The sequence below is a fragment of the Girardinichthys multiradiatus genome, chromosome 15 (genome assembly GCF_021462225.1).
Source record: "Girardinichthys multiradiatus isolate DD_20200921_A chromosome 15, DD_fGirMul_XY1, whole genome shotgun sequence".
Lineage (NCBI taxonomy): Eukaryota > Metazoa > Chordata > Actinopteri > Cyprinodontiformes > Goodeidae > Girardinichthys > Girardinichthys multiradiatus.
The window spans coordinates 16,093,698-16,107,996 of NC_061808.1; the positions used below are offsets into that span (position 1 = coordinate 16,093,698).

Here is a 14,299-nt window from a genome sequence, read left to right on the forward strand (position 1 = left end):
CATCACAAACAAACCATTATTTCAAGGTTTTTACATTAACAATAAATGGATTTAAATTTTGCAGTTACAGCAGGAAATTTAGCATCCCTGATTTTTATATTGGTAGAAAATGTGTATATTATTAGCCAATTATTCTCTAAACTCTTCAAAAAGTACCTACTGATACAGATCATGTCAGATCCAGTAGACCAGCTGACCATCAGACCAGGAACCAGCGTAATCAAACAGCTATTGATCCAGACTTTGAATCAATCAAGACTTAGAGCAAACCTACAGTGATTAAGGGACAGGACCACACAGAATAAATGTTACTAGTGATTTTTACTGTAAACATCCCTTTAGCGTAATCAGTCCATTACATATACATACAGTTGTGTGAAAACATAGGATACCCTATGACAGCCTGTGTGTTTATTTAGCATATTGTGCATGTAGACATTTATCAACTGTAACAATACTGACAATTTCAATTACAATTTTAAGAGCTATCTGAGGCTATCAGATAGAGGATTGAAATAGCTCACAAGCTTAAGGATTTAAAGAAGTCTCAAAGAGAATTAGAAATCAGCCATGCATAGAACACGGTTTACAAGTTGAGGCCCTTTAAAATAACTAACAGTATGCCCAGGTCTGCCTGTCCTAGGAAGTGCACCCTGAAAGTAGACTGCAAGATGCTAAAAGAAGTCCCCATGAACTCTAAAATGTAATCACAGGACCATCAGCATGCTCCCGCTCCTAGTGATAAAACTGCATGCCTGCACAATCACAAAGAGACTGCACAAGTTTAACTTCCATGGAAGGTGTGCAAGAAGGAAACCTTTGGTCTCTAAGAAAAAAACATGTTTGCCAGAGAGATAATAGACAAAGACCTCTGGAATAATGTTCTTTGGACAGATTCATCTAAAATGGAATTATTTGGATGCTAGAACAGAGAACATGACATCAATCGAATGAAGCAATCCAGGAAACGACTCATGCTATATTTGAAGCATGGAGTTGTTTGAGGGTTTGCAGCAGGGCCATCTGTAAAAAACAAAGCTGAAGCAGAGCTGGACCTTGCAACATGACAGTGTCCCAAAACATACCAGTAAGTCCACCAGGGACTTCTTGTGAATGAAGAAATGGAACGTCCTGGGTTGAGTCAAAGCCCAGATCTTGATCTCATTGAGATGCTGTGGGCTGATTTAAAATAGGCTGTACATGCAAGAAACTCCTGAAACATCATACAGCTCAAAACAAGGACTGATGTCAGAGACTAGGAGATGGCTACAAGAAACATTTCACCGAAGTTACTTCAAAGTGGGTAAGACTACCTGTTAGAAGGAAGGGTGTCCAAACTTTTTCTTTAGCGAAAAAATATTTTTCTTGACATCGTTCATTTAATGACTAAAATGAGATAAATTTTGTGCAGTTACATTGCTTTCTTTTCAAGAGAAACCAAAATGAGATTAGACAGTATGTGAACACTATTTTAGAAAGAACTAATATATTGAAAGGGGTGTCTGTATTTTCATTTTACTATGCAGTGGCTTCATTAAAGTTGTTTTTTTATTTTTTGTTTTGAAATTGTGACAGGTTACAATGGCAGACTTTAATTTATTTTTGGGGATTTTTTGTGAATGACCAACACAAAGTATTACATAATTAGAACGTGAATGTGCCCATATATGATTAACATTCTGTTTTTGATTGTGCTCTGTGTTTTTTTTTCACTCTCATGAATGTCGATTGTCCCTCATGATTTGATCTTGGCTTACAAGGTTTTTTCCTTGTAAGTCAAAAGGGGTAGGGAAGCTAAGTCTGTTGCACGTTAAAGTTTCTTTATCACTGTATCATAGGTAAGGTTTATGACTTTATGTTTATTCAGCTGTATGTTGCATAAATGTATCCATTTTGTACTGTGTGCACTTTTTGTTTATATATTGAAAGGTTGATGTTGAATGTATTCTTTGCTAATTTATGTTTCTCAGGATCATAAGTATGTGGTGCAAGCAAAGATACATTGTGGCAACTGGAATTTGGATGAATCCCAGCTGGCTTTTGTCCATATGCTACAAGAAATGAACAAGAATGAAATGAGAGGTGCGTACCATAAACAAAGCCATCTAGCTGCCACATCAAACACTCAGCCATAGCCCCCAGGGTACCTAAAAAAAACAAGTCGCTCTCAAGTAAATCTTGATCTGAACATTAAGCTCTTATTATGCATTCCACATGACTCATATGGCCCCTGATATAAGTGCCTATAAATGGCAAATGAGCCCTGCATTTTGCATTAAACAATTTGTCAGCATATTGGCCTCGGGTTCTTAATTTCTTTCTGTTTTCTCACCATCTTGCTCTTGTACATCTTATTCTTTCTTTGCTTTGAAATGTGATTGATACCCAGAAAGCAGTGTTAGAGCATAGGCATTCTGAGGTTTTTTATGTGCTTGCCAAAAGCCTGTAATGGTAATCGTAATGCAAACCAGATAAATACATTTTTCCGAATGCAGGGTGATCTCTGTTTCAGTGATCTTGGCCTACAGGCCTTGCATTTCTAATTTTACCCATTAGATAACATCATTAAAAAATGTTGTTTTAAACTCCTCTGGTTTCAGCTGTACTCAGTTGAAACCAGATAGTTACATACACTGATTGAAAATATACAGAACATTATTTTCCTTTTTTTGGATATCTTAAAAATGATTTTAAAATAACTAGTCCTACTTGGTAAATGCCAGATAAATTATTTGTATTCCTTTCTTTAAAGTCAGATGTTTACATAAATTAATATTAGGTAGAATTGCTTTATGACTTGGATCAGGAGTTTTGGGTCTCCTTCCAAATAGTTTTCACAATTGTCTGCTGGAATTCTTTGCCTATGTCTGCTCCCAGAATTGATGCAGCTGAATCAGGTTTTCAGACTGCCTTGTTCGCACAAGCCTCCACAAGCTTCCACATATTTCCCCTAATATTAAGGTCTTTGTCCCTTGAAGGATTAGCAAACATTGAAGCCACTCTTTTTGGCAATCGTAACTGACATAAAACATGAAAAGGTTTGTCTGATTACATGTCAGACAGTAAGACAAAAAAGGTTATGTGTATTTTCATAAAGAGACATAACCCACATAAAAGACCAACAATTTGAATATGGTTTTTAGCGAGTCACAGAAGGCAAAGTCATATTCACAGGCAATATTGCGATGGATAAATCTGATAATTTTATTTGTTCAAAAGGGATTGGAATGTGCCACCTGCTCTCAACTCAAGCTATAGTCTCAAACATATATGATAGAATGTATTACAATGTCATATATTGTAGCATAATAGGATATGACAGTACAATATGTTATATCTCATGTAATATAATATCAAACAATGAATATAGTTTTTTTAATTGGTATTTGAAGCTCCTAGGGTAGCCAGAAAAGCACGTTGCTTAAGCGAATAACTTATACTGTATCAAGACAATTTCTTTGTTCTTTCATTTAAATTGCTGAATGCTTACACATAGTATATCGTTATGATGTATGCTATCTGAGAATGTTCAGGATTTTACCATCAGGCTTCTACATGTATCAATGGATGGGTCATTCTACAAAAAGCCCCTCTGTTCTTCAGATAATTTTGTAAAAATGGGTCAATGGGATGTCAGATGAAGTTGGCTCTTGCCCCCTGGTGCCCAGGGAAATATCCAAGCAGAAGACTGGATTAATTTCACCCAGTTTAACTCTGTCTCAGTGGTGGGACTGTGCCCTTGATCATGCTCCCATCACGCTACACAGATACACATGTAGTGCATGCCGTGCAAAGCTTTGAACCTTTTTTTACAAGTTTTCTAACATGATGCAAAACACTGTACTGCATGTGTTTGGCACATTCACAATATTATATATCAAAGATGTTCCTTTTAATATGCCATGAAAACATTTAGCTTCCAACAGTAGCTGTTAGCAATAAAACATAAGTTCACATATACATATTTTAAAAAACGATGTTATATTTGATTGTAGGTCCAGTTAGAGCAGCAGATTTCTACAGTTATAGAAGAAGTATCTATCTATAAGTGCTTCAGAGAGATTGGCAGGAAGTGAGCAAAACAATGGGTCATCATGCCTTGTTGTTAAAACAGTAAGATTTACTTCATCTAAGCTTGGAAGTGCGTTAGTGTTAGCTTTAAAGTGCAGCAGCGCCATCTAGCACACATTTGAGTGCACAACACATGCAATGATTTTGCTGCATATCACATTCTGTCAATGAGCTATATTTGTTTAAACAAGACCTAAAAAATAACAGTTTAATACTGGATTAAAGGACTTTGCAAACTAGTCCAGCATGTTATATATTAAAACATTTACATTTCCTTAAGCCCTGAGGCATTTTTTTGATAATTACTAATAATTTTCATATGTACCTTGAATTTAAATAACTCTAGTTAAGATAATGTTAAAATAACAACAGACAAAAGAAAACAAGCTTTCTCTCTGTCTTAACATGTAGTGTTCAAGCATGAAGATTTAAAGTCTTCATCTACGATCAGCACATCAAGCCACGATGGAAACAAGCCTGACACACAGAAAACAAGCCGAAAAGGTGAAGGTGACAAGCAGAAAGGGAAGCCAGCTGCTTTCCCCAAATCTGGTCCCAAGCAGGATACGGTAATGTTTTACAAATACACAGTGGCAAAAAACCATAAACCACCAAAACACTCCTACAAAGTAAGGCCGATGTTTATCTGCTTACTTACATTTATTAATAATAACTTAAATAATTTTAGTAGCTTATTTTATATCAGATAGTGTTATTGAAGTGCTAAATATGAGGCTGACTGAAAGCAGCACCCATCTTTTATGGTTAGTCAGTTTCCTGAGCACCCTTGGATAAGGCAAAATACTTTTTGTTTGGGACTAAAACAAAGTAATTTGAGCTGTAGGGGTGTGTATGTCTGTTTTTGATCACAGATACCAAGCTGCACAACATGTACTGAAATTATATTTTCACTTAGTCCACTAAAATATCCATCCATCCATCCATTCATCCATCCAATTTATTTACCTGATTCTTCCATACAGAGTCACTGGGGAGCTCGTGCCTATCTTCAGCGGTCTACGGGCAAGAGGTGGGGTACACCCAGACGGGGTCGCCAGTCCATCGCAGGGCACCACTGAAATCTCATATGTAACATTTGGAGTTAGTTTTAAAAAGTGTCTCTGTGTTTACACTTCTATATGGCCCTGCTTTTACCAGCTCCCTCGCGACCCTGTACGGAAGGAGCGGGTATAGAAACTGGATGGATGGATATTGCTAAAAACCATTACCCATAACTACCAATTTGACCTGAGAATTACATCAAAAGAGAGTCTTTGCGCGTCATACACAATGATTCTATAATTATCTGAATTGTGGGGTAAGTTTGTCAGTGACATTGTGATACATTTATTCTATAATAGGAATTTCTTATGCACCAATGTTTTAATTTTATATACAGTATAAACAATTTTCCTAGTGTCTGTGTGTCTGTGTGTGTGTATTTGGTGAAAAATCTTGCTAAAGGCAAAGGACAAAATGTTCTCCAAGTAAATTATCTAAAATCATCTCATTTTAGTACATTAGGACAGGACAGAGGACATGTAATCTTTAATTACTAGGTAGCTGGTTGTTTCCTAGACTGAATTTCTAATTAAATAAGCATCATAAATGGCAAAAAAATGACCTTCAGCTTATGTTTGTTGGGCTGAGTATGACCTTTATTATCTTGTTTGTGTGTGTACCTTTGCACAGAGGCTGGACCTGACTAAGCCAAACTGGACACTGCGTGTCGTCACTGACCAGACCAAACTAGAGTGTCTTGAAGTAAAGAAAGATACGGAGAGAGCTGACCAGATTAGATCTATTAAAAAAGCTTGGGAAACAGCTGAGCCAGGACGCTCTGAGAAGGTAGCCCAGATAACACAGAGAGATGTTTAAAATCCATTGAAAACATATTTAATCCCTACCACAAATCAAAATAAAGTTTGATTCATAATGCGCTCAACATACTTAACACTACAGTGACAATGTTGTTCTTATGTTGTAGGCTTTCCAGTCCTGCTTCCGGTTCCTCAAACAGGTTCTACATAAGGAAAGTAATGATGCTACGTCAGATGAAAGCAAAGACATCGGTATTTTCCTACAAAGACTCAAATGCATGTATTTAGCTTTTTTTTCTTTCTTTTTATCCTTTTAAATCCAATCATTGCTTCTTCTGCAGCTCCATCCAGCTCTGATCCTGATACCCATGTCAGTCCATCCGATGTTAAAATGACCGTCGCCTCCTCGCTGTGTCAAATAGACAACAGTCATTTGATCAGGTCTGCTATTGCTCTTTTTGCATCTAGAAATACTGCTCATACTGTTACTACTTCAGGAAACTGCAGTTTCAGACATACCAAGACTTAATTTCACAGAGGAAGAATTTAATGTTTGGACATTTGTGCATGTCTTTGAGGCTTCCGGCTACATAATGCAACATAGGTACATGTGACAACATACCTTTTCATAGCAACAGAGTGGACTAAACTCTATCTGAAAGACTTTTAAAGTAATTTCCCTTATATGACCTTAGCTCTTATTAGTGGAGTGAAGAAAGATGTCCCCTGACTTTTCCCCATCTTCAAAGGGCAGTGCATCTGCTCCAGAGGGCAGTGGCGATAACAACCTTTGAATAACTGTATATGCATCGACTAAAGAGTGGTGGTGGCTATTCACAGTTTGGTCTTAGCATTGCTCTCTTTCCATATTTATAACTGTACATTTTGCCTCAACCTTAAAGTACTCGTACTCGTACTCGTCGTTTTCTGCTTATCCGGGACCGGGTCGCGGGGGCAGTAGACTCAGCAGAGACGCCCAGACGTCCCTCTCCGCAGACACCTCCTCCAGCTCCTCCGGGTCGAGCCCAAGGCATTCCCAGGCCAGCCGAGAGACATAGTCCCTCCAGCGTGTCCTGGGTCGTCCCCTGGGCCTCCTCTGACTGGGACGTGCCTGGAACACCTCCCGAGGAAGGCGTCCAGGAGGCATCTGGTATAGATGCCCGAGCCACCTCAACTGGCTCCTCTCGATGTGGAGGAGCAGCGGCTCTACTCTGAGTCCCTCCCGGATGGCCGAGCTCCTCACCCTGTCTCTAAGGGAGTGCCCGGCCACCCTACGGAGGAAGTTCATTTCAGCCGCTTGTATCCGGGATCTCGTTCTTTCGGTCATGACCCAAAGTTCATGGCCATAGGTGAGGGTAGGAACGTAGACCGACCGGTAAATTGAGAGCTTTGCTTTTTGGCCCAGCTCTCTCTTCACCACAACGGACCGGCACAGTGCCCCCTTAAAGTAATAACATCTTAAACTGGATGTTCTTTAACATTAGACTTTGTCAGTATTTGAAAGAGACGAGTTCCTACCTAATCTCCCACATACCATATTTTATTTCTTCTCTCCACCTCTCCAGTTGTCCATCCCTCTCCAGGACAATGAGATAATATTATGGTCTGTTAATTAGAGAGCTATTTCTGAGCCCCAACGAGCTTGTTCCTCTAAAGAAATGTGCACCTTTTCCATCCTCTTGTACCACTTACAGGTGTGTGTGTTTCTATGTCCAAGCATGTATGACTGCTGACATCAAAGAAGGATCCCAAGACGTGGTCTGTCAGGGACACTGGTTGAAACTGGCGATGCACTAATATCTTACAAATTTGTGGACAACATACTGGACACCATAGATTCACATTTTTCCATTCCTTTACTACAGCTTTATTACACAATATTTCATGCAACAACAGAGATATAATAGGAGCATTGTTCATTAATTGTGCAATTGCTGGCTTTGACTTCCCCTCAAATAGATAAAAACCCCAAAATTCAGTTTCTCAAAAAACCTATAAAACTACATATGAGCAACAAAAAAGCAGTTTTTTGTACAAACATGTTATGTTATGGCCTGCCAAATAATGGGAAGGCTGTCGACCTGAAAGTGTGTGGAGGAAAAAGGTATGGTGGAAAAATATGTAGAAGCAACAGGACTTTTTACAGCCTTGAGATGATTGCGAAGCAAAGCCCATTCAAGTAAAATGTGTGGTATAAGGAGTCCATAGACTTATAAGGAGATAGGGTGTCCTAACTTTTTCCTCACAAATATGTTTTTGTGTGAGTGTCTACCTGCATTGAATCACTTTAATTGGGTTTCTTAATTTTCTTCACAACTGTAGGTCTGCCTTTTAAATCCTGGAAATGTCATGATTAGTTGGTTGTTTGTGTGTTTATTTACACTTGTGTTTGTATTTGTATCATTTTTGTGTTGTTTTTCCCATCAGTTTGTTGTTTCTTTGTGTTTTGGTTCTGCTCCCTCTGTGTTCACTCTGTGTTTTATCTTCACCTTCCCTCGAGTTCCCCTTTTTCCTCAGCTGTTCAGAATCCCTCTGATTTTACCTGGCTCCCATGTCACTAATCACACCTCCTCAGCTTTAAGGTGCTTCTCATTGGTTCCCATTGTACTCTGCTGGTTTTTTCCATTGCTGGTTCCATGTGCTGCTCTCCTTGTGTCTACCTGTGTGTTTTGTTCTCATTAAATCATTCAAATGTTGCTTCTGAGATCATGTCTGCACTTTGTACCTGCCTCAATGCTGTATAATTAGCCAAACTGCAGTTACCAGGGTAGTTTAAATGAGCAGGACAGTATAGTAAGAGGCTGCGCTGAAACTAAATCTGTTGGAAGGACATTGTATAAAAAGAACAAGTACAGAGGTGTAAAGTAAGTGTGGTTTAGGGTGTACTTTATCACACCATCTGTGTTTTATTTTAGTGGCACAGGGGGAAGAGCAGCTTTACCTTTCCGCATCTGATACTATAGTATGTTTGATAAACAGTTCAGCTGCTATAAAATATTTTTGTGAACATTTTAATAAATTCAACAAGATGAGCATGGAGACAACCACGCTAAATGTATACAAAACATATGACAAATCACACAAATGCCACTCAAATATTCACCAACATTTGCAACGCTGAATCGCTCGAGTGCCTCCAATTTATAGCACGCCTACCTAATTTCTGATAATTCAGCTTATAATGATTTGACCTATTGGGGGCACTCACAGAGTATTGATCCTTTATCCACAGGTGGTCAGTTGATCTTTAAATATGTAAAAACAATGATAAAATGGATGGTGATGCCATTGCAAAAGTAATGTACCCCATCCTGAGGTTTTTAAACCATGTAAGTTCCACACCTGTACCCGTACTCGTCGTCTTCTGCTTTATCCGGGTCGCAGAAGCAGCAAATGTAGTAGAGACGTCCAGACATCCCTCTCCCCCAGATACCTCCTCCAGCTTCTCCGGGGGGAGCCCAAGGCGTTCCCAAGCCACCTGAGAAACATAGTCTGTCCAGCGTGTCCTGGGCTGTCCCCTGGGCCTTCTCCCCGTATAACGTGCCTGGAACACCTACAGGGGGAAGTGTCCAGGAGAAGTGTACAGATTCTTGAGCCACCTCAATGTGAAGGAGCAGAGGTTCTACTCCAAGCTCCTCCCGGATGGCTGAGCTCCTCACCCTATCTCTGAGTGCCCAGCCACCTTGTGGAGGAAGCTCATTTCAGCCGCTTATGTCTGGGATCTTGTTCTTTCCATCATGACCCAAAGTTAATTCCCATAGGTGGGGGTAGGAACGTAGATCGATGGCTGCACCAATCCGTCTGTCGATCTCTTGCTCCATTCTCCCCTCACTCGTGACCATGACCTCAATATACTTGAACTCCTCTACTTGAGGCAGGAGTTCCCCTCCAACCTGAAGAGAGAAAGCCCAACTTTTCTGGTCGAAAACCATGGCCTCGGACTTGGAGGAGCTGATCCTCATTACAGACGCTTCACACTAGGCTGGAAACTGCACCAGTGCATGCTGTAGGTCTTGGCTAGAGGGGTCCAGCAGGACCATGTCATCTGTAAGAAGAAGAGACAAAATCCCCAAACCAGACCCCCTATGGCCCTTGGCTGCGCCTTGAAACCTGTCCATAAAAGTTATAATCAGGACAGGTGACAAAGAGCAGTGCTGCTGGAGTCCAACATGCACCGGGAAGGGATCCAACTTAGTGCCAGCAAATCGGACAAAACTCGTGCTCTGCTTGTACAGAGATAAAGGGACCCTGACTCCTGGAGTGCCCCCCATAGGGCACCATGTGGGACACGGTCGAATGCCTTCTCCAGGTTCACAAAACACATGTGGAGTGAACCGCCGAGCACCCTGTAGAGGGTGTAGAGCTGGTACAGTGTTGCACGGCCGCGACAAAAACCACACTGCTCCTGGTGAAGCCGGGGTTCAACTATTGCCCGGATCCTCCTTTCCAACACCATAGGCTTTACCAGGAAGGCTCAGGAGTGTGATTCCCCTGTATTTGGAACACACCCTCCAGACTGCCAGTCCAGAGGCACTGTCCCTGACCGCCATGAAATGTTGAAGAGACGTGTCAGCCATGACAACCGCATAACATCCAGAGACTTGAGGTTCTCAGGGTGGATCTCATCTACCCCTGAGGCACTGCCACCGTGGAGCTTTTTGACCAACTTGGTGACTTCAGCCTGGGTGATGAATGAGTCCAACTCCAAGTCCGCAGTCTCCCCACCAGGGAAGGCGTGACGCCAGGATTAAGGAGAGCCTTAAAGTACTCCTTCCACCGCCCGCTAATGTCCCCCGTCGAGGTCAGCAGCTCCCCACCCCCACAGTAAACAGTGTTGGCGAAACACTGCTTCACTCTCCAGACAGTTTGCCAGAATTGCTTCGAGGCAAACCAGTTGTCCTTCTCCATGGCCTCACCAAACTCCTCCCAGGTCCAAGTTTTTGCCTCTGCCCCAGCCAGGGCCACGGCACGCTTGGCTTTACAGTACCTGTCAGCCGACTCAGGAGTCCTACATGCCATCCACAGTCGATAGGACTCCTTCTTCAGCTTGACGGCATCTTCCTTCCTGCCGATGTCCACCACCAGGTTTGGGGATTGCCGCTGTAGCAGGCACAGCAGACATTTACAGTAGCAGGTATGGGCGGGAGCATCGACAAAAGAGGCAGAGAACATAGTCCACTCAGACTCTATGTCTCCAACCTCCCTCGGAATCTGGTCAAGACTCTCCCGAAGGTGGGAGTTGAATATATCCCTGCCCGAGAGCTCCGGCAGATGTTCCCAGCAAACTCTATTTCCACACCCTTGATCCAAATAGACATGCGCTATACAAACAGGGGTGCTCAAAAAGCAACACATATTTCAAAATGTTAACGAGACTTGCACAAAATGTGCTTTGTTTTTTTAGGTTTAGACCAATGTAAAACAGTGTTTGATATGCCAATAAAAGATATAGCGTGACTGGGTTTTTACATGGAAAATAACTGTACAGCCTCGGTTGTGAAGTAGGTAGGACTGGATCCTAAAAACGTTTTTGGAGAAGATATGAGACTTGAACTTTTTGGATTTGCATGTGTGGCACTGTAGATTATAAGCAAAAATCATCCGCCCTAATAATGTTTGATTTTTGTAAATACCTGGAGTTGGACACTGCTACATTAGAAAAAGATTTTAGTATGTGCTGTTGATGAAAAAAAATGATTCAAAATATGCTACTTACACATTAATGACCATTCTGGAGGAGACATCTCTTTAACGTTAATGTGACTTTGAATTATGAGGTGTCCATACATACTTGCATTGCATACATTAAGGCCTTGTGCTTGGATGCAGACACCAGAAGGATTCTCCAGAACCAATGGACTCAGATCGGGAGGAGGCCAGGCAGAAAGACCACTTTGAAAAGATCCAGAACTACCGGTTGGCCCGTGAAAACCTGCTTGAACGCTACAAACAGAAGATGTTGGAAAAATATGAGCTAAAGAAGCATCACCTTGAGGTGTATGAGAACATGCTGGTAAGTGATGCAAGTGATGTCTGTAATTATTTGAGGAGACCATAATGACCAAAGGTAGCTGCATCTCACACTGGTTGGATCCTTACACTTATTTCTCTCTGCCTTTATCTTGTCTGTAGGTGGCCAGTGAGAAATTATCTGATGATTGCAAACAATTTTGCAGCAGTCTGATAGCATTGACTAAAAAGGAGCCAGAAGAGAAGCCGGCTTTGAAAGAGCCTGAGGTGGCAGTTCTAAAGAAAACACTCACTCCTACTGGTGTTAATCCATCCAAGAAACATGCCAAGAGAGGTGAAAAGGAATGATAATCACTGGCTTCAACATTCAGTTTAAGTTGACCTCAACAAGTCTGCTTGAACTCTGAAAAATCTTAACTTAATTTCTTGCTTGTTCTTTATGGCACAACGCCAAACACAAGGTTTGGTTGCACAATTCAAAGCTGCTTGTGCTGCAGTCTCCTCCTTTTCTACTGTTTTATGATCTTAAACTTTACTGTAAAGATACTGCAGGCTGCAGATGTTTATGAATATTTGTAATGGTACAGCTTGATAAATTAGATTATCATTGGAAAGAAAAATTATTTTACCAGTTTAATAAAAAAAAGCTTGAACTCATATTAAACAGATTCCTTACATGCAGAGTTTTATATTTCAGGTATTCTGTTAAATGTGTTGATGAATAGAGCTTGAAGTCAATGAAAACCCAAAATTTAGTTTATTAGAAAATCTGAGTATTGCATAATTCTCAAGTAAAGAAATATCCTACTGAAAACTACTTCCATGTACAGTACTGTACAATATATACACTCAATACTTTGATGGGGCTCTGTTTGCTTTAAGTACTGCAGCAGTGGTGTGGAGGTGATTGGCCTGTCTCTGCTGAGGTATTAAGTAACTTTAGTAGTGACCTTCAACTTGTCTGTATCGTTGGGTTTGGCATCTGTCATTTTGTGCTCTTCCTCTGAGACCTTGATTTTCCTGAGAAACTGACTTTCAGGTTTTCATTAGTCATAAGTTCTATCCTTCCAAATTAACAGAAATAAATCACTGTCTATATGAGTTTCACTTTTTGAGTACAATTTCTGAACAAAATTGACTTTTGACCCATATTTGTATCTACCCGCAATTTATTTTTACTACTGTAACAAAATATTTACTAGTTCACCTCATATTCAACAACTTAAAATGAAGAAACGTTATAATTTAAGGTTTATTTTAATGCTTTTTCTAGCTAAAGTGGGCTAGACTGTTTCTAAGAGTGATTCATGTTCACATTTCAGCATTTCATCTTTTAAATGTGGAGGAAAAGTTTCTCTCTGCAGACCTGTGATTTGATATTTAAGACATTTTCCCTTCGGGGCTGTGCAGCTTCATTTTGAAGCCAGCTCTGGTTCCATTTCAAAGTAACAGTCAAATATACAATTTTCCAATGTGTTGTTGTACTGTGGCATCCATTGCACAGGCTTTTGGAATTGATTTTTAATAAATTAAAGATATAGTTTTCACCTACACATTCTCTTGTTCTGGATTTTTTCATGAGTGGTGTTTGGTTTCAGTGTGACTCAAACACAGAGAAAATTAACACTGCTGATGAAATTTGTTAAGAGGACAAGTAGAATAAATGGCGAGTAGATATGAGGAGGAATGTAGAGAAAAAGAGGCTCAGGATCTAATGTCAACTGTGGCTGAAAAAGCATGGCAGGTCTGTAGGCGGGTATTCTTTCTTATTTTGATCCTACAGGCTGAGGCCTGAGAGAGCAGCGACAACGCATATCAGTCTAGGGGAGCAGCTATCAGTATGGGCATCGGCAGGTGAGATTTATGGAAAGGAGTGAGTGTCATGGAAGGTATTGCAGGTTTTGGGTTTAAATGGATTTTTGTTGAGGGATCCAGAGGTTGCTCTGTAAGAAGCTCAAGGAATGTTCCGGGTAAGTAGATCTAGTCAGACAAATGTAGGGTAAGTACAGTACATGTACAGAAATACAGGATCCGTCTGCTTACTGTGGATAATGAGTCTGATTGGAATCAGGTCTGTGAGGACTCCACTCTGACAGAGAGAGGGTGTGAAAAGTACTAGATATAGAAAACCATCCAAAATTATAAAATATTTACCATGAGGAATAAGCATTCTAATATTTTAAATTCTAAAATACTTTTTTATTTATCAACATGTCTGATGAAGATAGTTAAATATCACTTTCCTCTACAAAGAAACAGCTGTTAGGGACTTTGATTTCTTCTTTGGAACCACTTCTCTTTCTTTATCAGAATGCCCAGTGTGCCTGATCAGATTCAAGTCTTTTGTTTGAATGAAGGTCATTGTATCGACTGTCTGATTCAAGTCTTGTCGAATACAGTCGGCCTCCCACAAGCTGAGTGCCACTGATTGATTGGTC

The 14,299-nt window shown here is 40.4% G+C and overlaps 1 protein-coding gene across 3 annotated transcripts in view; it reads left to right on the plus strand.

Moving 5' to 3' along the window:
* Positions 1-13,412, plus strand: part of adgb (androglobin) — a 47,820-nt gene extending 34,408 nt beyond the window's left edge. For all 3 annotated transcript variants that reach the window (XM_047387405.1, XM_047387407.1, XM_047387408.1), the window contains 7 exons: positions 1,971-2,082; positions 4,483-4,640; positions 5,764-5,919; positions 6,059-6,143; positions 6,233-6,332; positions 11,721-11,904; positions 12,024-13,412. In XM_047387405.1, coding sequence (XP_047243361.1) covers positions 1,971-2,082; positions 4,483-4,640; positions 5,764-5,919; positions 6,059-6,143; positions 6,233-6,332; positions 11,721-11,904; positions 12,024-12,209 — 981 coding nt within the window. In that variant the 3' untranslated portion in view covers positions 12,210-13,412. The remainder of the gene's footprint in view (positions 1-1,970; positions 2,083-4,482; positions 4,641-5,763; positions 5,920-6,058; positions 6,144-6,232; positions 6,333-11,720; positions 11,905-12,023) is intronic.
* Positions 13,413-14,299: the final 887 nt, after the last annotated feature.